Here is a 24,723-nt window from a genome sequence, read left to right as displayed (position 1 = left end):
AGGTACTTGCCAATTAGTTGTCTTCTGACTGATCTAAGTAATTCTCAACTTTGGCTGTACATTGTTCACCTGTGGAGTTTGTTTTCGTTTTTGTTTTTGTTTTTGAGACAGAGCCTTGCTCTGTCACCCAGGCCAGAGTGCAGTGGCCTGATCTCGGCTCACTGCAACCTCCACCTCCTGGGTTCAAGCGATTCTCCTGCCTCAGCCTCCCAAGTAGCTGGGATTACAAGTGTGTGCCACCATGGCCAGCTAATTTTTGTATTTTTAGTAGAAAAGGGATTTCTCCATGTTGGCCAGGCTGGTCCCGCTGCTGGCATCGAGTGATCCACCCGTCTTGGCCTTCCAAAGTGCCGGGATTACAGGTGTGAGCCACCATACCTGGCCACACCTTTTTAACAATACTAATACTGGGCTCTATTCCATAGATTCTGATTTTAATTTGGTGTGGGACCAAGACATGAGGAGTTCTTAAAAACTACTCAGATAATTCTGCTGACATCAGACTGTTCATTTTTACTTGGATTTTCTTAATCTCCTGTAATTTTTTTTTTTCCTTTTTTTGAGATGGAGTCTTAGTCTGTTGCCCCGATTGGAGTGCAGTGGTGCAATCTCAGCTCATTGCAACCTCCAACGCTGGGTTCAAGCAATTATCTTGCCTCAGCCTCCCTAGTAGCAAGGATTACAGACGTGTGCTACCACTACCAGCTAATTTTTGTATTTTTAGTAGAGAAGGGGTTTTTTCATGTTGGCCAGCGTGGTCTTGAACTCCTGAACTCAAGTGATCTGCCTGCCTCGGCCTCCCAAAGTGCTGGGATTACAGGCATGAGCCATTACGCCCAGCCCCTTCTTGTCTTTTATATTGTTTGTTTTCTTTCCACTTGAGTCCTCCTCGTCATTCCACACTCATATATGTTATAGCTAAAACTTTGGTTAGTTCTCAACATATTCCTATTTAAACTGTTCTCTCTTCCAACCTGGGCAACAGAGTGTTGCATTCATGATGTCATTGAATAAGCCAGGCACGGTGGTACATACCTGTAGTCCTAGCCATGGTAGGCTGAAACATAAGGATCGCTTGAGCCCAGGAGTTGCAGTGGGCTGCGATCGTGCCACTGTACTCTGGCCTCGTCAACAGGCCTTAAAAAAAATTAAAAGTGCTTTTTATACATTAATCAATTCTTACAGTAACTGTCACAATGATCATATGGTATAGTGATAGCTGTAAACCCACTTTTCTTGAGAAAGCCGAGGGACAGAAAAGCTGAGGGACTTTGCTAAGTTTTCACTACTAGGATATAATATAGAAGAGATCCAGTGGAAGTGTTAGCATTTCTTTGTGAATTTTTTTTTATGTTACCTGTAAAATGCATGGTTATTATTTATATCTAATTGTTAGAACTTCTAGTTGTTAAGAACTGTTACTCTGATTTCTTTGAAGCCAGGGGCCTTTATTTTATTTTACTTCTCGTGGTCATTCACAATGCTTTGTATAATGTTTAACACATAGTAGGCACTTAATATTCTTTGTCAGTTTAGTTGATTAGTTAAACATCAATGTGTGATAGGTCGTGATGGACTGAATCTGCTTTTACTACAAAATACAGGAAGGGTAAGGGGGAAGGTAGTTTATTTTCATTCTTGAGAGTTGTTTTGTTCTGGTGGAATAAGGGTAATTTAAATATTGGCAAGTGTTTCAGGACCAAAACTCAAATACATCATTAAACGTTGAGAAAATAAGACTAGTATGAACTACAGTAGAATTTTTGTGATTAGATATGGAAGAGGACATAATGGTACAGGTTGTTTTCTTATAAATACAATGAAGTGCTTTTCATTTCATTTGATCTGGCCTGTAAGTCCTTCTATATTCAGGAAATTTAAAGATGAAATGTCTCTGTAAATAACTTAAAAATTGAGATGAATATGCCAGGTGTGGTGGCTCACGCCTGTAATCCAAGCACTTTGGAGGCCAAGGCGGGCTGATCACCTGAGGTCAGGAGTTCAAGACCAGCCTGACCAACATGGTGAAACCCCGTCTTTATTTAAAAAAAAAAAAAAAAAAAAATTGAGATGAATAAAACACATTGCTTAGTTAGCCACACCTTGAAGATGATTTGAAATACTGATGAATCTGGTACTTTTATTAAAATTCGAAGTAATTTAACTGTAAAAATTTGATTTCATTATGAGCAGATTTTTAGCTTGTTTTGGATGAGGAGAACTCATTAAAATACAAAATCACTTTTTTTGCATTGGATTTGGCTTCAAATAAAAATACTTTTAATCTATTTTTTTATGTTCATTTTTCCAGAACATTGAAGTAAAAAGAATTTCTGCAGTCAAAACCAATAGTTCTACCTACCATCATCTACATACTTTTGTGAATAGAGAGATAGACACAAAACAGGTGACTGACTTATTGTTTGTTCATGCCCTCGCTTTATTATTTCTGTGTGCATTGAATTGAATTATATCTTAGTTATATGCCTGGTGTTCCCAGACTTCAAAATGTGGGCAATTGGTAATTATAAAAAATCTTTTAAATATGCTTTGAATTTTCATGTTGCTTTAATATGAATTAAACTAGTTGGCTATTTAAATGGTTATATTTTAAAATAGCAGATTTTAGGACTTTTTTATCATAAAATATTACATGCTATTTCTGAAAAATTTGGAACTATACACATAAGCATAAACAACTGGAAAAACACCAATTCTGTCACCACAATGGAATATGGGTAATATTTTAATAAATTCATTATAACCTTTATTTAAATATAAACATAGACACAAACTTTTCAAAACATTATTTTTAGTAGCAACTTAATATTTTGCATAGCATTTATTTAACCATTGTTTTATTTTTTGCTTCTGTAAGTAATGTTAGCATAAAGAGAAAGTTTTTGGCTCCAAACTGTGTAACATTTGATTCAGATAATTAAATTACTTTTTAAAAAGCATCAGCAACATGAGAATGGCCAGCTTACCCTAACCTTGTCTGCACAGAATATTATGTTTAAAAAATTATTGCCAGTCTTAAGAGTAACAAATATATTGTTATTATAATTGCTGTTTCTCTGCCTCAGTGGGTTTAAATTTTTTTCTTGTTGAATATATTTGGCTACTAGGAAAATAAACTTTATAGCATTCCTGTGGCATTTAGAATGCAACAAATAGACATTTTGGTTGACTGCTTAATAGCAGGTATTAAAAGCAATATTCAGTTAAGAACTAAAGTGAACATCATCACAGAATGAACTTCTAAGGTGCAAGAGTAAATCTGACATTTATTTAAAATTGTAAAGTATTATTACAATTTCAGTATTATAATGTAGGAGCAATAACTTGATTTGTTGCTAACCGTTTTACTGTTTACTGCATTTTTGTGATATGAAAAAGATGTTACCTTTTAATTAAGAGTGATGATGAATTTTTCTTCCCCGAACTCCATCAGCATATGGTGCTGCTGATGCTATTAAATTAACATTCATAAGCTTTCTTTTTTGATGGTAACTAGAAGACCTAACTCCTTTTCAATTTTTGGGCTAAAAATTAGATTAGTAGTTTTAATGATAAAGGGTTAGAAAAAAGCTAGGGACCACAGACAGATTTTGTTTCTAGCAGTTTTATGAGCTTTGTGTACTGATTGATGATACCATTTCTGAATATTTCAGAAATAGATTTATTACTGTACACATTTTTATTAGTATTTTTTTCTATTTGCTGCTTTACTCCATTACTTAGGAAAAATCTGTCTTTAAATCTTGCATTTAAAACGTGATGATCAATGTGCTTGGCTTTCAAGATAAAATTACCTCTGAGTTTTCATCTGCACTCAACTTATATCACATGCACAAACATTTTAGCACCTTCCCTGGAGAAAAACGATACTATCTTTACAGCAGGTATCATATGAAAAATACTTGCACTCTTGACATATATGTTTGGATATTTTTCTTTAGCAGCTTTCTGCAAATAAACTACTTTCATTTGTTCAGTCAGCCTTTTTAGCACATAAGAGCTGTTACTGTGTGTGTATGTTTTTAATATCCTGATGAAGTAATTCCAAAAATCTCTTGTATGTCATAATATTTATCTTTGGCCAAAGAAGAATTATGAAAGTGGCCTGCTGTAGTTGTACTTAGAGCCAGTAAGTCTCTACATTATGTTCTGCTATATTCACTACCTCTACACAGAACTGAACAAAACAACATATGTTTGAAAGTCCTACATTACTTACTCATAACCTTCATCATGTGTATTCCTTGTCAGTGACAGTTAATAGCACTTTTTTCAAATGAATTCATAAACAACTTTTTTCTTGAAAACCTCATGGTTGAAATCGATTGAAATATTGTTCTTAGAGGTTATTTTATTTAATATCATACATATTGATATACTAAATCTACATATTATAATTTTGATTTAATCTAACTTTTTTTGTCTTACCTGATGTTATTTAGTTTTACATGAATATTTAGTGGCTCACAGGGGGTATATTTTTAATAAATTTGTTTGGCCAGTATACTCTTTGTTAATTTACTAACCATCAATCTTTTTACCTGTTTATCTCACTATTTGACAATTTTTAATAATTTTACACATGAAGTTAATAGCTGTCTTGGTCATCATTAATTGTTTCAACTGGCTGGCAGAATTTCTACATACAAAAGACAGAAAAAGACTTTTATTGCTGGTTACATTTAGAATATTCACCTATACTTGGAAGTGAATGTTCAGATAATAAACGTAAATCCAGGCTGGGTATCGTAGCTCATGCCTGTAATCCCAGCACTTCAGGAGGCTGAAGTGGGAGGATTGCTTGAGACCAACCTGCTTAGCAGAGCAAGACCTGATCTCTTAAAAAAAAAAAAAAAAAAAAGTAAATCCAGACTCTGTGCCCCTTTCTTTTTGCGTGTGTTATGTTAATGAGATTTGTGGGTGTTTAGTTTTCAATACTGTCATTTTAATGAGATTTCTTTTTATTTTTTTTTTTAAACAGAGTCTTTCTCTGTTCCCCAGGCTAGAGTGCAGTGGCACAATCTTAGCTTACTGCAACCTCCTCCTCCTGTACCCAAGCAATTCTCCTGCCTCAGCCTCTCAAGTAGCTGGGGTTATAGGTGCCCGCCACCACACCTGGCTAATTTTTTTATTTTTAGTACAGATGGAGTTTTACTGTGTTGGCCAAGGTGACCTTGGGTGATCCACCCACCTTGGCTTCCCAAAAAAAGCAAAGACTTCTTTACTTACAAAGTGATGGAGAAATGTGTTTAGAGGAGTATAACCTAATCTGTTTTAAAATTAGTAACTAGTAAAAATTTATACAATCAATTTGATCCCTTTCATAGATATATGCTGTTGATAATTATGGGCATTTAAAAATATAACTCCTGGGGCCGGGCACGGTGGCTCAAGCCTGTAATCCCAGCACTTTGGGAGGCCGAGGCGAGTGGATCACGAGGTCAAGAGATCGAGACCATCCTGGTCACCATGGTGAAACCCCGTCTCTACTAAAAATACAAAAAATTAGCTGGGCATGGTGGCGCGTGCCTGTAATCCCAGCTACTTGGGAGGTTGAGGCAGGAGAATTGCTTGAACCCAGGAGGCGGAGGTTGCAGTGAGCCGAGATTGCGCCATTGCACTCCAGCCTGGGTAACATGAGTGAAACTCCGTCTCAAAAAAATATATATATATGTATATATATATATATACATATATATATATATATATATATATATAAAACTCCTTATATTTAATTTTATATATGTAGAAAATATGATTTTAAGGTTGTTTTGTTTTTTAGTTATTGCTTGTCTCACACTTTAAAAATTTTGCCTAAAATGTTATTGATTGACTGCTAGCCAGATGCTCATTTGGCTGCTGAAGAAGAAGCTAAACGAATGGAAGAGCTACAAAAACAGGCAGCACAAGAGAGAATGGAACAGTTTGAAAAGGCACATGTACGGGGATTCCAAGCAATGAAGAAGATCCATTTGGCTCAAGTAAGACTTAAATTCTACTTGTGACCATTACTGATAGACTTACTAATAGCATTGCAGGACTGATTAGTGAATGAGCTCAAAGAAAGGTAGGAAGGGTGGAGTTCAGTATAGTCTGATTCCTATGTTTTCAAGTTTCCCAACTTTCTTTGCCCTCCCATTTCAAGTTCTGATTGGGTTGGGCTATTCTCCCAGTGTATTGCTCTTCTAAATTTTTATTAATGAATTTATTAAAAGTTTAATATTTTAATAAGTCCAAAACAGCCTAAGGAAAAATCACTTTTCTAATTCAGTTTTTTCAATAACATATGTGCTCTATAAATTTGAGGATTTAATTTATTAAATATGTATTTGGCAAAGCACTTTTTGGCTTTGCAGAATGTTGTTTCAAAAGGAAAGTCATGATCTATGCTGTTGGAGCTTTTAAAAAGTGACCATCAATAGGTCGACCACAGTGGCTCATGCATGCCATCCCAGCACCCTGGGAAGCCGAGGTGGGCAGATTGCTTGGGCTTAGGAGTTCAAGACCAGCTACATGGAGAAACCCCATCTCTACTAAAAGCAGAAAAATTAACCAGGCATGGTGGTGTGTGCCTGTAGTCCCAGCTATTTGGTAGGCTGAGGTGGGAGGATTACCTGAGCCTGGGATAAGGAGGTTGCAGTGAGCTGAGATCACACCACACCACTGCATGCCACCTGTCTCAAAAACATTAAATAAAAAGTGACTGTCAAGGCCAGTCGAGGTGGCTTATACCTATAATCCCAACACTTTGGGAGGTCAAAGTGGGCAGATTGCTTTGAGCCCAGGAGTTCAAGACCAGGGTGGGCAACATGCAGAAACTCTGTCTCTGCCAAAAATCCAAAAATTAGCCAGGCCTGGTGGCAATACAGCCAATCCCAGTTTGGGACTGTATTGTGGCCCAGGACCCCATTTCCCAAGAAGGCTGAGCTGGGAGGATTGCTTGAGCCTGGGAGGCAGAAGCCGCAGTGAGTCAAGATTGCACTACTACACTCTACCGTGGTGACAGTGAGATTGTGTCAATCAGCAGTGACTGTCATAAATGTGCAAAATATTATAATGAAAGCTGACTTTATAGTTTTAGCTTCACTTCTGTCATGCTTATTCATTTAGTGCTTAGCCTTGAAATGTGGCATAAAAATTATTCATCTTAGTTTGAACTAAATCATGAGCTTCTCCTTTAAATTTTTAGCTTTTATAAAGTAGGAGTGAACTATGACTAAAATAACTGAAATGTCTGAATTATTATCAGTAATTCTCCCCATCTTAGGTTTAAACTTACAGTAAAACAGACACAAAAAGCAGTCCTAAATTGAACAGATTCTTCTATAAAACCTGTGGTGTTTAGTAGTTTTAGCAGGTGGGCTCCACAGCCATTCTGCCAGGATTTCTCTCTCTTCTTGGCTAGTCAGCTGTTTGATCTCAGGCAAATTAGTTAATCTCTCTGTGTTCTGTTTCATGTGGTTTTTTTTTTCACAGTCTCACTCTGTTGCCTAGGCTGGAGTGCAGTGGTGGGATCTTGGCCCACTGCAACCTCCGCCTCCTGGATTCTAGCAATCCTGCCTCAGCCTCCTGAGTAGCTGGGAGTATAGACATGTGCCACCACACCCAGCTAATTTTTTTTTAAGGCAGTCTTGCTGTGTCACCCAGGCTGGAGTACACTGACATTATCTCGACTCACTGCAACCTCCACCTCCTGGGTTCAACCAATTTTACTGCCTTGTTCTCCTGAGTATTTGGGACTACAGGCATGTGCCACCACACCTGGCTAATTTGTATATTTTTAGAAGAGTTGGGGTTTCACCATGTTAGCCAGGATCTCCTGACCTCATGATCCACCTGCCTCAGCATCCCAAAGTGCTGGGATTACAGGTGTGAGCCACCGTGCCCTGCCCAATTTTTTTGTGTTTTTATTAAAGACGGGATTTCACCATGTTGGTCAGGCTGGTCATGAACTCCTGACCTCAAACGATCTGCCCACCTCGGCCTCCCAAAGTGCTGATATTACATGCATGAGCCACTGTGCCCGGCCCGTTAACACTTTTAATGCAGGATTTCTCTACCATGAAATCTCACTGCTAATAGAGGATTTCATTTTTCCTGTCTGAACCTTTTTGCTGCAGACTGTATTATGGCCTGGGACGCTATTTCCTTCCAGTGTCTATATTAACTAATATTTGACTTCTACCTGCTTCTCCAGTTTTATCTTCCTTCCTTAATCATCCTTGCCCTCCATGCACTAGCTGTGGTGAACAGTGTGCTATTTTCTGACTGTCCTGTGCCTTCATCTCCATACCTTTGTGTTGTAGTTTTTTTCTGGCATGTACTCGTTCTCTTTCACCAACTTTTGTCTGGTTAAATCCTTATCCCAAGGAATGAGAAGTTTTTCCTTGCTCTCCCTCTTTACCTCCCGCCACCAAAACTCCATTAGAGAACCTCCCTAAAACACTGATTAAACTTTCATAATAGCCACACTTTTTAAGCTTAAAGAAATACATTCAGATCTCTTTTAATCATGGAAATTCATAAGAGTATGAAGTAACAAGAAATATTCTATGTACAGCCACAGTCACTGTGGGTCTTGGTGCTTACCTGAGACAGGTACATGAAGAACTGGAACAAAGTACATTACAGGAGCCTTGGCAACTTATATAGCAATTAACTTCATGACTTTCCTCAGAAAGGAAAACTGTAACTGGCAGACACTTTTTGAAGCTTTATGGCCTAACTCTTTAATAGTACTTACTAACATAATACTACTCGTTTGTTGGTCTTATACTACTAGGGTAGGGCTGAGATTGTGTCCCTAGCACTTAATGTGGTATCTGGTATTCAGCAAATAATTGTTGAATGAATAAATGTCTGTCTTTTGACTGAAAAAATGATAGAAGAGAGAAGCTTACACCCTGATCCTCATTTCCCCTACCCACAACACTGTTAATATTACCATACAAAGTTTGTGACTCAGGTTTTGTTCTCTTTATTCTTGAAGAATCAGGAGAAACTAATGAAAGAACTCAAACAGCTACAGCAAGAGGACCTGGCACGTAGGAGACAGACTGTAGCACAAATGCCACCACAACTAGTTGAACTTCCATACAAACGCAGTGAAATGAAGGAAGACTGGCAGAGAGAATTGGAATTTGCCTTTGAAGATATGTACAATGCAGACAGGAGTAAGTTATTTTCAGTAGGGTTTTCAGTAGTGGTTTTAAACATTTTGGTGGGAAAATATGTTTGTAATGATAAAGCAGTTTTTATTTTGAAATGGGGTCTCAGTTTGAAGGAGACTTCCATATTTTAGATTAAGGCATTACAGTGGCCTTTGCATTTTTGTGATCCAGTTATTTTTAATCATTTTGGAATGGAAACATGTCCCTATATTTCTTTTTTAAGAGGTAAAAGGGAATCTGATTTTGCACCTTGAACCAGAGCCTTTGCCCACTGTGACTGATCACCTCCAAGATGAAGAGCTGGACCTTTCAATGGAACAAGAAAATTTGGGTGCAACTGAAGACCTTCCAGTGACAGAAGCTGAAATAATATGTTCTAGTGAAACAGATGGTAAAAACCTTTCTGTTCTAAATATTACAGTTTTCACAGGAAAAAAAAATGCTGATCCTTAGCCAACAGTTAGGAAAATCTGATTTGATTTAAGTGCAAGCAATGAATAATACTGATGGGAGCGGTAGCTAAAGGAAACAATGTTTTCATATTTCCATCATTGATGATCCTTTTTCATATGTGCAGGAGGAAATTTTATTGATACATACAGATGATCTGAAGATTTTTAAGTTATTTGAGTTAGGTGCACAATTCTGAATTCATTTGAAAGGTTGCATGGTAAACATACCTGTTAGCAATAACTTAAGCATACCGTGAGAATGAACCTGTGTGGCACACACACCTCAATGTGGTTCTGAGCTAGGGAATCTGGGAGTGGCCAACCTGGAGATTTGTTTCTTGGCTGTGAGGAACATCTGAGCCCCTGTCTCATCGCATGAAACATGAGCCATACAGAGGATCAAGGCATCAAGTTTTGGGTTCAGTAAAGGGTGTCAGTTGGAGGTCATAAGGAAAAGAGTACTAAGTGACAATGCTATTTAAACTGCATGGTTTTTGCAGTTCTTCAGTCCAGCCTGCTGCCACTGGACTCTCCCTTGTATGTATTCCCTCAGTGAAACTGCATAGCTCATTGGCTAGCTTTGAATCTCGTATTTGGCCTCTTGAACTTGGTGCCATCTCCATTTGAGTCAGTAGAGGTTCAGCACAACGAAGGTCAGCACAGACTTGTCAGATCATCAGAGATCCTACTGGTATTCAGTTATTTCTAGATACTTCGTGTGTAATGATGAGTAGCACAAATTTTGATCTTTGAAACATCTCTGTCTCCAACATTCTGAACTTTTTCACTTGGCTTTCCCATAGTTACTTAAAACTCCATGTCTAGCAATAAATTTATAACCTTCTCTTGCCTACTGAAACCTTCTCTACCTATTTTTGCTATCTTAGTGAATGATATCACAGTCCCTTGTTTTTTCTTTATTTCTTTTAGTTCCCTTGGCAATGAAGACCCAACAGATTCCTTCAAAAGTTCTTTTTAAAAAATTGTTAAATAAGATCCGAAGCCAAAAATCTCTCTGGACAATTCAATCTGTGTCTGAGGATGAAAGTGAAATGATTACGACTGTTAGTGAAATTGAGAGTAAAGCACCAACGGTTGAGTCAGGAACACTTGCCAGCGAAGAGAGAATGCTATCCTCTGGGCAGGAACAAGGTATTTCTCTCCAAGAGTCTCATTTTATATAAACCCTTTTTAAGTTGTTCAAAAGTAGGCTTGTTCCTGAAAAAACAAAGAATAGAGGTTAAAAGGAACAAAATATAATCTTGCTAATTAAAAGTGACAAAGAAACATTAAAAGCCTTAGTGAATCTTCTTACAGAACACTTTAGTATTATTATTTATGTATATTTATTCCAATGTAATCAATGAATCAAAATTAACCAGTTCTTTAATGAGATGTTTAGGCTGTTTTCGAATTTTTCTTGGTATTTTTTGTGCTATAGTGGGCATCCTTTTAGTGAAATCTTTGCCCACATTTTTACTTCCTGAGGAAGAACTCTTGAAAGAATAACTCCTGATGAAAGGATACATGAGCATGTTAATGGGTTTTGAGTGTATTGTATTGCCACAGATATTTGGTTTTTTATTTGCTAATTTTAAATAATTTTTTGATTGGAAAAATAGGCTCTTAAATATATTTCCAGAAGTTATAAAGTACCTGTTCACATACAATTCAAGTATCTCCTTGGTGGGGATTCTTTTAAAAATGTGATTGGATTTGTATGGAAATGTTTTGCTTCTATGCTTTTGAGAAAAGTGACTTATGGTTTGTATTTGGGTTTTGGATTTTTCCAGAGTCCCACAGGAAGCCTTCTTGAAGTATTTTCTTCCCTTGGCCTCTTGACAGTCCCTTCCTTTAGTTTTCCTACTTTACTGTTTCCTCTTTCATTTTCTTTGCTGTTTATTCCCATCTCCACAATGATTAACCATTGCCCCTGGAGCTCGTTCTGCAAGTCCCTTCTCTTTGTGCCAAAACTCCCTAGATGATCTCCAATGTCACACTTTACATTATCATCCATATACTGATGTCTCCCAAGGGTGTATGTCTAGTGTTGGCCTTCTGTTTGAACTCAACTTACTTATTTAACTGTTTATCATCTCTTGTATGTCTAACAATATCTTAAGTGTGTTCAGAAGTGAACTGTTGATATCCCCTCCCACCACACATCTGCTTTTTCTACAGTATTTCACGTTTCAGCATCTGGCAATATTTTAATTCCCTTACTCAAGCCAAAAAGCTTATAATCATTCTGGTTCCCTCTTCATATCTTACATCCAAACTATTAGCTGATCCAGTTGATCCCACCCTCAAAATATATCCATAGTCCAACCATTTCTTACCATCTACGTCCTAGTTTAAGCCACATTCATTTTCTAGGGTAGATTCTTGTAGTAGCCTGCTATCATCAGCCTTTGCACCTACCTATTATGGTCTATTAACACGCCTCTTAAAAACAAATAATCTCATATCATTCCTCTGGGTGAAGCCCTCCAATAACTGTCAGTTTCACTCAGTAAAAACCAGAGAGTATATAGTGGTTTCAAAGCCTTCTGTGACCTGCACATATACACCCCCACCACTGCTCCTCTCATACTCACTACCCTTCTGACTTCATTTTCCTGCCACACCTCCCTTCTCATCTTCTGCACTATAGATGCCAGCTTCCTCACTGTTTCTCAAATAGCAAACATATGGCTCCTAATCTTAGCAACTGCTGTTCTTCTTGGCTAGACTTCTCTTTTTCTTGGGTATTTCCTTGACTCACTTCCTCACTTCTTTCACATGTTTACTCAGCTATCACTTTCTGAGTAAGGTTTTTTCTGACTATATAAAATGGCACACTTCTACCCCTCCCCACCTCTACTCTGACCTCCACACCTTTCACTTCCTATCCCCTTTACCCTGCTTTCCCCCCATAGCTCTTATCAATATCTGATGGACAATAAAGTGACTTTGGTGCTTATTTTGCTTATTGTCTAATTGCCTACCCCACCTATGTATAAGGATAGGAGCTTTAATTTTCTACATTGCTGTGTCTCCAAAGCCTGGAGTACTGCCTTGTATAAAATAGGTGCTCAGTTAACATTTATTGAATTAACTGAATAGTTTAAAGGAAGAGAGGTAAATTTGGAATCTAGAGATATATATGACATTTAATGCCATGGACATAGAAAACCACTTGGAGGGGAAAGAATTCAGTGAAAAGAGGACCTATAAGACCATTTGAGGGATTCCAGCATCTAGAAGATGGCTAGAGAAAGGGCAAATAGCAAAGTCAGTGAAAGGAGTGACCAGAGAAGCTGGGGAGAATATGGCATTGGAATCCAAAAAAGGGGACTCTCATATTCAATCCATGACCAAGTTCTTTTGATAAAGGGCCTATCATGAGGAGGCTTTCTCCATTCTCATCTTCCTTTATTCTCCCCCTTGCCTGACTACAGCCCATGCACACTGACCTTTCAGTTCCTTGAATGGGCCAAGGTTTGTTTCTTTTTTTTTTTTTTTTGAGACAGAGTTTTTGCTCTTGTTACCCAGGCTGGAGTGCAATGGCGCTGTCTTGGCTCACTGCAACCTCCGCCTCCTGGGTTCAGGCAATTCTTCTGCCTCAGCCTCCTGAGTAGCTGGGATTACAGGCATGCACCACCATGCCCAGCTAATTTTTGTATTTTCAGTAGAGACGGGGTTTCACCATGTTGACCAGGATGGTCTCGATCTCTTGACCTTGTGATCCACCCGCCTCGGCCTCCCAAAGTGCTGGGATTACAGGCGTGAGCCACCGCGCCCGGCAAGGTTTGTTTCTTTATCCTCTTGGGGCGTTTTATACCTGTTGGTCTGTCTGGAAGAGTCTCCTATACATCTTCACATGGTTAACCTGGATGATTCTTCCTTACCTTTCAGGTGTCTGCTTAAATGTCATTTCCTCAGAGAAATTTCATCTTGCCCAGAAAGTTGTTATTTATTATGCTCTATTGTGTAACCCTTCACTTTTCTTATATAGTACTTACTTGTCACGATTTCTACTTTTATAATTTTTTCTGGGATAATTATATGATGGTTCTGCTATCTACTCTCTAAGCCTCCTTGAAGCCTTTTCTCATTCACTGTGGTAAGCATGTACCACGTAAGTAGGTGCCAAAATGAATAAATAAGTGAACAGAAACGGCTGTTCCATGCAGAGTATCTGGCTACCCAAATATGATCAGAACCAATTGTTTTAACTTCCTTCTCCGCTCCGGTTTCACAAATTACTTAAAAAAAAAAAAACTAGCATCTAGATATATCAAAGATACATTGACATTTCGTTAGCTTCTCGTTTTTAACCTTGATTCCTTGTCATTTTCACTCTTGTTATGCTTTTCCACTGCGTTTGAAACCTTATCAGCATATCTTTTAAATCAGTTCTTCACATTTTCACAATTTCAGTCTTTCATGTCTTATTATTAGGCTTGGGTTTAATGAGAAATATATTTGATCGTCAGGAAGGTGACTGGATCTTAACTAAATGAGATACTCAGGTGGCCCTAGATTGAATTTGTTAATACCAGAATTTTGTTATTTTGCTTTGATTTAAGCTTGACAATGATGATATATTCATAATAACAGTGGTATTATCTATTACAGTTGTTGAAAGTGATACACTAACAATTGAGTCTGGACCACTTACTAGTGAAGATAAATCACTTTCGTGTGGTACAAATTCTGGAAAAGAACAAGGTATTTCTTTTTATCACATCCTCAAATTAAATTTGACTCCTCACATCTTTTTTTTTTTGATAAAATTACATGTGATATATTAAGAAAGGGCATTATAATGGTGTCACAATTCTAAATTATTCAAACTAATTTTTGTTTGGGGTATTCTCCTAGAAATAAAGGAGACACTGCCTATCACAGCTGTAGCTCAGAGTTCAGTTCTACTTCATCCTCAAGAAGAAGCAGCCAGGATTAGAAAGTCAGCAAGGCAGAAACAGGTAATTTGAATTTTTATTTTTAAAGATTTATTCCCCCCGCTCCACCTTCCTGGCTCAGTACTATTTTGTAATTTTGTTTGACTAATGACATTTGTCTTAATGTCTGGCTACTTTTGAGATCATGTTTTTGACATTGTCTTACACAGACATTCAGCTGACAGAACGCATGTTGTCTTTGCTCATACTACTCATTCAATCCTTTCTGTGTCTGCTTTGTATTTTATATATTTGTATGGGTCTTACCTTCCCTATAAAACTTACTAGCTTTTAAAAAGCAGAAACTATCTTCTTTAAAAGATTGAGTTTATCCTACACAGTTTCTGATACAATGCTTTGTACATAGTAGGTATACAATAAATGTTGAATTAACAAGTCCTTATCATAGTATTAGACACTCAGGTGGGCTTTGTAATGCCACAAGTTTTTTTGAAAAATATATTTCAGAGGAAAAAAAAAATTTTTTTTTTTTTTTTGACGGAGTTTCAGTCTTGGTACCCAGGCTGGAGTGCAATGGCGCGATCTCGGCTCACCGCAACCTCCGCCTCCTGGGTTCAAGCAGTTCTCCTGCCTCAGTCTCCCAAGTAGCTGGGACTACAGGCACGTGCCACCATGCCCAGCTAATTTTTGTATTTTTAGTAGACACAGGGTTTTACCATGTTGACCAGGATGGTCTCGATCTCTTGACCTCGTGATCCACCCGCCTCAGGCTCCCAAAGTGCTGGGATTATAGGCATGAGCCACTGTGCCAGAGGAAAAATTTTTAATATACAACCCCCTGTTTTTGCTCTGTCGCCCAGGCTGGAGTACAGTGACACGATCATGGCTCACTGCAGCCTTGACCTCTTTAGTTCAGTCCTCTGACCTCAGCCTCTTGAGTAGCTGGGACTACAGGCATGGGCCACCATATTCAGCTGGTTTTTTTTTTTTTCCTAGTAGAGATGAGGTCTTACCATGTTGCCCAAGCTAAACTTTAACCTCTTTAGGCCAGCCGTGGTAGCTAACGCTTGAAATTCTAGCATTTTGGGAGCCCAAGGTGGGCAGATCTCTTGAGCCCAGGAGTTTGAGACCAACCTGACCAACATGGTGAAACCCCATCTCTACTAAAAATTAGGTGGGTATGGTGATATACACCTGTAGTCCTAGCCACCCTGGAGGCTACGGTGGGAGGATTGTTTGAACCCAGGAGGCGAAGGTTACACTGAGTCAAGATCATGCCACTGCACTCCAGGCTGGGTGACAGAGTAAGACCCATCTCAAAAAAAAATAAAAACAAAATCCTCTTTAACTTATAATTTTGGTCTCATCTACTTTTAATAAAAGATTTTTTCAACCCAACTTACCTAGAAGGAGGCTAATTATTACTAAGCAAGTCAGGTTATAGTCCTAGTTAGTTTTTTCAAAAATACAGCTGGGGAGTGAGAATTCCGTGCGCCAGTATTTCTTCTCAGATAAATATTTTCTCAGGCTGGGCACGGTGGCTCATGCTTATAATACCAGCACTTTGGGACGTCTAGGTGGGTGGGTCACCTGAGGTGAGGAGTTCAAGACCAGCCTGGCCAACCTGGCAAAACCCCGTCTCTACTAAAAATATAAAAATAAGCTGGGCGTGGTGGTATGCGCCTAAAATTCCAGTTACTCAGGAGGCTGAGGCATGACAATCACTTGAACCCGGGAGTTGGAGGTTGCAGGGAGCTGAGGTTGCACCACTGTATTCCAACCGGGGTGACAAGAGTGAAACTCGTCTAAAAAAAAAAAAAGAAAAAATATTTTCTCATCAGTAGTCTAGAACAGTATTGTTCAATAGCACTTTCTGTGATGATGGAAATGTTCTATATCTATGTCCAGCATGTATCTATTAGCCACATGGGCTGTTGAATTCTTAAAATGTTAGTGTAACTGAGGAACTGAATTTTAAGTTTTATTTAATTTTAATTAAATTTAAGTAGTAACATATAGCTAGTAACCACTGTATGGATAGTATGGTTCTAGATGTACTACAGAACTGTAAACAGTCTAAATTCAGGGGTTCCTATGAGTGAGAGAAAGTAAGGAAGAAGACAGGAACTCAGTTGAAGCCGCTGTTGCCTAATTAGGAATAGGCAAAGAATCAGGTCGAGACTTTTTTTTTTCTTGAAAACAAGATCATTGTTCATTATCTCTAGTAGAAATGCTATTCTTTATATAATAAAACTTAATGTGCATTCCTTTTTTTACTTAGTAAATATTTTATCTATCAAGGACGGTATAGTAGTCCCTGCTTATCCACGGGGTATATGTTCCTAGACCCCAAGTGGAAGCCTGATAGTACCAAACTGCAGATAGTATTGATTCCTGTATATAGTATGGGTGAATTTTTTTCCTTCTTTATAATTCCACTGATAGAAAATTTACTCTTACCATAGATCTTAGCAATCAGTGTACAATTTTTTTTGTCTTTCCTTATTGAGAACTTTCCACTTTTCACTAAAAGAAAACACTTTACAGCCTCTCTTTGATATATCTGAATCGCTAGCATTACTACTCTAATGCTTTGGAGCCATTATGAAGTAAAACAAGGGTTATTTGAACACAGGCACTGTGATGCTGCAACAGGCAAGTTTTTGTAAACAACATGGCTACAAAACTAATAAATGGCCTGATTGAGTTTATAGCATGAAATGCCGGACAACGGGATTATTCTTGTTTCAGCAGGACAGTGCAAGATTTAATCACACTGCTTAGAACAGTGCATAATTTAAAACATGAATTATTTCTGGAATTTTCCATTTAATATTTTCTGCCTGCTGTTGACCCTGAGTAATTAAACCACAAAAGCTAAATTGCAGATAGGAAGGGACTAAGGTGCTAGATTTGGCAGGCTAGTTTTGTCCTCATGAAACTCATAGTTACTCAAACATGTTCATATTACTCAGAATGTATGCTTATATAATATTAGAGTTTGTGTTATCTTTCTGCCATTTTCTTCCGTTCCATGCCTGACAAAAAAGACACAGAATGTTGTTCATTGCTTCTAGATAACTATACCTCTTAATGGGTATAGCTAAGAAATGAAAGTATTTTAGGAGGCCTTGATATTTAATTTCTGTACTCATTATTTATACTATTTTTTTTGTTTGTTTTTTTTTTGAGACGGAGTTTCGCTCTTGTTAGCCAGGCTGGAGTGCAATGGCGCAATCTCGGCTCACCGCAACCTCCGCCTCCTGGGTTCAGGCAATTCTCCTGCCTCAGCCTCCTGAGTAGCTGGGATTACAGGCATGCACCACCATGCCCAGCTAATTTTTTGTATTTTTAGTAGAGACGGGGTTTCACCATGTTGACCAGGATGGTCTCGATCTCTTGACCTCGTGATCCACCCGCCTCGGCCTCCCAAAGTGCTGGGATTACAGGCTTGAGCCACCGCGCCCGGCCCATTATTTGTACTATTAAGTGTATGAAGATAGAATTTGGCTGTACATCATTTGCTGCTTCAAAGTAGTTCTTCAGTGGTGATCAGGGTTTCCCTGTGCTCTCAGAAAGCAGAAATAGTTAATGTATTTATGCTTTTGTTTCCTTCTGCCTTTTTTTACTTCTCTCCCTTTTTCTCTTTTTCGCTTTTCCCATCTTTTATTCCCATTCTCAGTCTGTCAGTAACAATAACAGAGATGAAGCATCACTACTTACTTCTTTGAAAATTGGTACATTTGGTGAAGAAACCTCTTTCTTTTAAATGGAATGTGTATTAGCTTTCCCTTCATATGAGTTTGTTGTTAATAGATCAATAGTATTTTCGTTACCTAGATAATGGAAATAGAAGAGCAGAAGCAAAAGCAGTTGGAATTACTTGAACAAATTGAACAGCAGAAATTGAGATTAGAAACTGACTGCTTCAGGGCTCAGCTGGAAGAAGAAAAAAGAAAAAAAACTACTCAACAGACTGGGGTAGGATGCAGAAAATCTCATCACTATATAAATCTTTTGGTGACGGGGGCAAGAAAATATGAGCACTTGTAGCATTTAGAAAAGTGAAGTGGTTGGCTGGGTGCAGTGGCTCACGCCTGTAACCCCAGCATTTTGAGAGGCCGAGACAGATCACTTCAGGGTCAGAAGTTCAAGACCAGCTTGGCCAACATGGTGAAACTCCATTCCTACTAAAAATAAAAAATTAGTTGGGCATGGTGGCACATGCCTGTAATCCCAGCTATTCACGAGGCTGATGCAGGAGAATCACGTGAACACAGGAGGTGAAAGTTGCAGAGTGAGACTCCATTTCAAAAAAAGAAAAGTAAAATGCCTTTGTAATTCATATTTGGTCTTTTTTTTAATATAATGTATATAATAAATGTGCCCAGTTACGGCTTTCTTCTTTCAGTTTCTGTAGGATATTAATAGATATGACCATGGTTTGTAGGTAATGAGTACACTGAGCTTTTGGATGGGCACTAAAGGACAATGACAGATTAGTTTATTTCTTACTAATGGAAGCTGTATAGAAGTTTACAGTTATAGAACTGTATGTAAAAATACTTTAGTGCTTATTTCTAAATTTGCCTTTTAATTAGTAACTTTGTCTTTTATTAGGTTGGCATTGTTCCAGCAGCATGCACTGTAATTTCTGATGAAGATAGTCATAGGCAATTGATTCGTAACTATCAACATCAGCTTTTACAACAAAACAGGTATTAGCTAGGGTATTATTTGTATGAGATTGTATGTGGCTACATTTTTAAGGTTTATTATTTTGTTTATATGATGATCTAATTTGGATTTCCTTAGAACTATGGCATATAGAACTGCCATTCTTAAAGGACAATGTGAATGTAATTTCTTTTCACCATGAGTATTGCCAACCCTAGGTTACTGTTTGTTAAATTTAATGTACAGATATGGGGCTTTTATTTTTCATTAAAAAAGAGTAATTGTTTTCTTTTGTTTTTGTTAGGTTACACAGGCAATCTGTTGAAACAGCCAGGAAACGATTACTTGAATATCAAACTGTGTTAAAAGGAAGGTGCCCATCGATGTCAGCTCCAACATTGATAACTGATTCTGCTGTATCAGTGCCATCATGGAAATCTGAGACACCAACTGCTATATCAGAGCATTGGGATCAAGGTCAGAGACTCAAGTTGAGTCCTAACAAATACCAACCCATACAGCCTATACAGACCTCCAAATTAGAACAAGGTCATTTTCAGGTAGCCAGACAAAATCACTTTCCACAAAGACAAGTGGAAACAACAGAAACATTAGGTGTTTCAAATATTTTAACCAATCAATCTTTAAAATCACAAGAACATTTAATGCAGTTCTCTCAGGCTGAAACACAACAGAGAGACTATAAATTGGTCCCTGAAGATTCTGAGATACTTTCAAGGGCTTTGTCACATGACAGGCAGCTAATATCACAGGATGCTAGAAAAATATCTGAAACATTTAGGGTAACAACTTTTCAAAGTTTAGATTCCCAACAGATGTTCTCAGAGAATAGTGAAAATATGTCTTCCAAGGCAACTGAACCTTCTTCATTTGTACCACTAGTACCTCAGCATTCTTTTAGTTCTCCGCCTGTTAAAGTTGAATCAGGAAAAATGCAAGAACCCTTTTCAACCATGAGGAAAAATACAATTTCCACAAGCCATTCTATCATCAGCCAAACGCCTGATAGGCATTTGCTACCCTCAGAGAATATCACAGCCCAACAAGGTAATATGAAGGCCCTCCAAGAACAGTTAGACCTACAGAAGAAAGTTCTTCAGGCAAGACAGGAAGCTCAGGAACAGTTGCTTTTGTGCAAACAGAAAGAATTGGAACAGCAAACTGGCCTCTCGGTATTCCTTCCCTTGGTTACTCCCAATTCATCTGCTTTATCGTCTTCTGCCAAAGCTGATTTGGGGAGCATCCAGGAATCTTCACCAGCCAAGAATAACACTGCAATTTCCTCAGACCATCATGTGATCTCACAACTTCAGGATAGGCTTTTGAATTTTTCACAGCCTATCTTATCACAGCAAAATAATTTTAAATTTCTCCAAGAGCAGTTGAATATTCAGAAGGATAGCCTTCAGGCTAGGCGAGAAGCCCAGGAAGTATTGTCTGTACATAAACAGAGTGAATTGGATGGAAGAGCATGTTCTGAACAGTCTGAGCCCTCTTCTCTCCCTTTTCAGATAGCTCAGCATACATTTACTTCACTACCTTCTGCTGATACAAAACCTGGAAAAATCCAGGAGCAATATTCATCTAAGAGCGAGAAAGGACTTGTTTCATGCCAATCTGATATCCCCAAATCTCAGGATGGGTCTTCGAGTTTCCTACAGCAGTTCCTACCTCTACATGATAGTTTGAAGTTGCTCCAAGAACAGTTGACTAAACAGAGGGATACTCTTCAGGCTCGGCATGAAGCTCAGGTGGCATTACTCTTACATAGACAAAGAGATTCGGGAGACAGTAAGTCTGGGCTGGTGAGCTCTTCATCCTCACCAGTGGTGGTTCAACATTCAGTTGCTTTACAAGCTTCTGCTAACGCTGAGCCTAGGAGAATTCAGGAGCTTTATTTATCTGAGAAGGAGAATGTAGTTCCCTCCAGTCATTTGATAATCCCAACATTTCAAGATAAGCCTCTTAGTTTTCCACAGCATAGATTGCCACAGGAAGAAAATTTGACGATACTCCAAGAACAGTCACAGATACAAAGAGTAATACTTGGTGATAAAGAAGGGACTCAGGAATTTGTACACACAGAAAGTCAATTGGTAGAAAGAATTTCTTCTGAACAGACTGGCACCTCTTCATCCCTTTCCCAGGTAGATGAATCTGAGAGATTCCAGGAATGTATGTCAATCAAGAGTGACATTATCCTTCCCTTAAGCTGTTCTAAGATGCCAAGATTTCAGGAAAGACTTTTGAGAGTTTCACAACATATAGTACCTCCACAAGATAATTTAGAGGAACACCAGGCATGGCTAGACACTGAGAAATTCAGCCGGAAAACCCAAGAAAATACATCTTCTGAACAAACTGGCACATCATTCATACCCCAGTTGGTACAGCTTTCATTTACTTCATTAGCTTCAGCTGAGTCTGGCACAATCCTGGAACCTCTTTCAACAGAAAGTGAAAGTAAAATTTCTTCAACCCATCTTCAGATCCCACAGTTGCAAGATAGACTTTTGAGAATATCACAACTTATCCAGCCTCAACAAGATAATTTGAAGGCACTTCAAGAAGAGTTAGCTACACAGAGAGAAGCCATCATTCTAGCTAGACAAGAAGCTCGGGAAGAATTACTTTTACATAAACAGAGTGAATGGGAGGGAAGAATATCTCCCAAGCAGGTTGACACCTCTTCCTTACCCCTAATACCACAGCATTCATTCGCCTCGTTACCTCTTACTGAATCTGAAAGAAACCAAGAACCATGTTCAATTAATGGTGATAATATGGTATCCTCAGGTCACGCTGAGATACCAAGATTGCCTGATGGGTTTTTGGGCTTATCACATGTTGTTTTACCTCAACAAGATAATTTGATTGCACTTGAAGAACACTTGCATGCACAGACAGATTTCCTTCCTTCTATTGAGAAAACCCAGAAAGAATTGATGTTGTCAAAACCATGTACATTTGAGGAAAAGGTATCTCCTGAGCATTTTATCCAGTCTCACCATGGTGATTTGCAGGCACTTCAACAGCAGTTAGATACACAGAAGAAAGCCATTCGATCTAGTCAAGAAGTCCAAGAAGAATTGCTTTTGCAAAGATTTAGTGAATTGGAGAAAAGAGTACCATCTGAACAAGTTAGCTCCTCTTCATTTCTATCCCAGATAGTACTGCCTGTTGCTGACTCTGAAAGAACCCAGAAGTCTCTCCCAACCAAAAGTAATGATACAGTTCCCTTAGGTCATCCTGAGATCCCAAGATTACAGGATAGACTTTTGAGTTTATCACAGCCTATTCTGCCTCAGGAAGATAATTTGACAGCTCAATTGGATGTACAAAGGGAAGTGATGTATTCTTATGAGAAAACCCAGGAAGAGCCTTTAAACAAACAAACAAAGTTGAACAAAAGTGAATCCGCCGAGCATACTGTACCCTCTTTGTTTCTACCCAAGGAAACAGAGCATTCATTTATTCCACTACCTTTTGCAGAAACTAAACCTAAAAGCACTTGTGAATTATACTCATCCCATAATGAACATGCAGCTCCCCCAAGTGATCCTGTGATCCCAGCATTTCAAGATAGACTCTTGAGTTTTTCACAGCCTGTCTTAGCCCAGCAAGATAACTTGGGACTTCAGAAGCAGTTGGAACTACAAAGAGAAGTTCTGCATTATAGCCAGAAAACCCAGGAAAAATTGCTTGTACCGAGACAAACAGCATTGCAGCAGCAGATACAGAAACATGAAGAGACTTTGATGGATTTCCTTAAAGACAGTCAGGTATGTTTTAAACCTGAATAATAATGAAACAATAGAAGTTTAAACCCAAATTAGTTTTTAATAATAGGATTACAAGTTTTTAGTTATTGAGAATAAGTAGTTTGACCTCAGCCATGCTTTTTCTACCCTAAATAATGTGGAAATTAAAACAAAAATTGATCCACCCATATGGTGTTTATGAGGTGAATAGTTACATGAAGCCCTATTAATTTCATTTTTTTTAATTTTACTTTTTTTTTTTTTTTTTTTGGAGACAAGGTCTTGCTCTATCATCCAGGCTGAAGTGCAGTGGCACCCTGTCGGCTCACTGCAACCTCTGTCTCCTGGGTTTAAGTGACTCTTGTGCCTTGCCCTCCTGAGGAGCTCGGATTACAGCTGTGTGCCACCGTGCCCGGCTAAATTTTGTAATTTTTTTTTTTTTTTCCCCGTAGAGACTGAGTTTTGCCATGTCGGCCAGGTTAGTCCCTAACCAACCTCAGCTTCTCAAAGTGCTAGGATTACAGGTGTGAGCCACAACACATGGCCCAAAGCTCAATTTCAAATGCAAATACACCACAAAACTGTAGATTCTCATTTTGCAATTTTGTTTTAATGGATTTTAAGCTTACTATAAGATTAAAATTATAAAAATAACTGGTTAGCAGAATTTCTCTTATGTAGCTGCAGACATTGGGCTCTTTGCTGACATTTGTATCCAAATTTTCATCAATACTATCTTTTTTCTCAAGTGACACTATTATTACTTGTTGCAAAACTAGCATGATTTTAGGCTGATGTACAGCTGGACCTGCTGCTTGTATCTGAATTGTTCATAAGACTCTGGCCTAGTGACTCATTCATAGTTGCCCTACCTGGGAGACGAATATGTTCGAAATTTGAATGTATCCATTTTATTTTAAAAGGCCGCTTCTGCTGGGCATGGTGATCCAGACCTATAATCTCAACACTTTGGGAGGCCATGCCAGGGGGATCCCCTCAGCCCGGGAGTTTGAGACCAGCCTGGGCAACATGGTAAAACCCTTTCTCTACAAAAAATACAAAAATTAGCCAGGTGTGGTAGCATGTACATCTAGTTCCAGCTACTCTGGAGGCTTTAGGAGGGAGGATATCTTGACCCTAGGCGGTTGAGGCTGCAATTGGCCATATTATGCCACTGTACTTCCGCCTTGGCAATGAGGGAGACCCTAGCTCAAAAAAATAAATAAAAGGCCACTTCCTAAATTTATTATTTGGTCTAAATAGAATTCTACAAAACCTTTGATATCGAGAAGAAGCTTGAGTTGGGTTCAGGAAGGGTTGACGTCCAGAGATTTACTGGTCATTTAAAGAGAAAGTAATGACAAAAGAAAAGCAGAAGGAGATACTCAAATGTAATCTCTTATGAAAAGATGCAATGGAGGCTAAGTTGTTGTTGTTCGTTTGTTGTCTCGCTCTGTCGCCAGGCTGGAGTGCAGTGGTGCCGTGGCTTACTGTAGCCTCCAACTGCCTGATTGAAGCAATTCTCCTGCTTCAGCCTCCCAAGTAGCTGGGAATACGGGCATGCGCCACCATGCCCAGCTAATTTTTGTATTTTTAGTAGAGACGCAGTGTTATCATGTTGGCCAGGATAGTCTGCATCTCCTGACCTCTTGATCCGCCTGCCTCAGCCTCCCAAAGTGCTGGGATTACAGGTGTGATCCACTGCGCCTGGCCA

General features: G+C 38.5%; 1 protein-coding gene across 1 annotated transcript in view; it reads left to right on the top strand.

Annotated features, from left to right (window-relative positions):
- CEP295 (centrosomal protein 295) overlaps positions 1-24,723 on the top strand; it is a 60,020-nt gene that overhangs the window by 11,802 nt on the left and 23,495 nt on the right. Inside the window, 10 exon segments of the mRNA XM_017498420.2 lie at positions 2,312-2,407; positions 5,862-6,002; positions 9,011-9,194; positions 9,415-9,582; positions 10,574-10,795; positions 14,264-14,356; positions 14,510-14,613; positions 18,391-18,531; positions 19,171-19,268; positions 19,532-23,030. Of these exon segments, the coding sequence (XP_017353909.1) occupies positions 2,312-2,407; positions 5,862-6,002; positions 9,011-9,194; positions 9,415-9,582; positions 10,574-10,795; positions 14,264-14,356; positions 14,510-14,613; positions 18,391-18,531; positions 19,171-19,268; positions 19,532-23,030 (4,746 nt within the window).

The sequence above is a fragment of the Cebus imitator genome, unplaced genomic scaffold, assembly GCF_001604975.1.
Source record: "Cebus imitator isolate Cc_AM_T3 unplaced genomic scaffold, Cebus_imitator-1.0 Scaffold241, whole genome shotgun sequence".
In the NCBI taxonomy this organism is placed as follows: domain Eukaryota; kingdom Metazoa; phylum Chordata; class Mammalia; order Primates; family Cebidae; genus Cebus; species Cebus imitator.
This window is presented reverse-complemented; position numbering and strand designations above follow the sequence as displayed.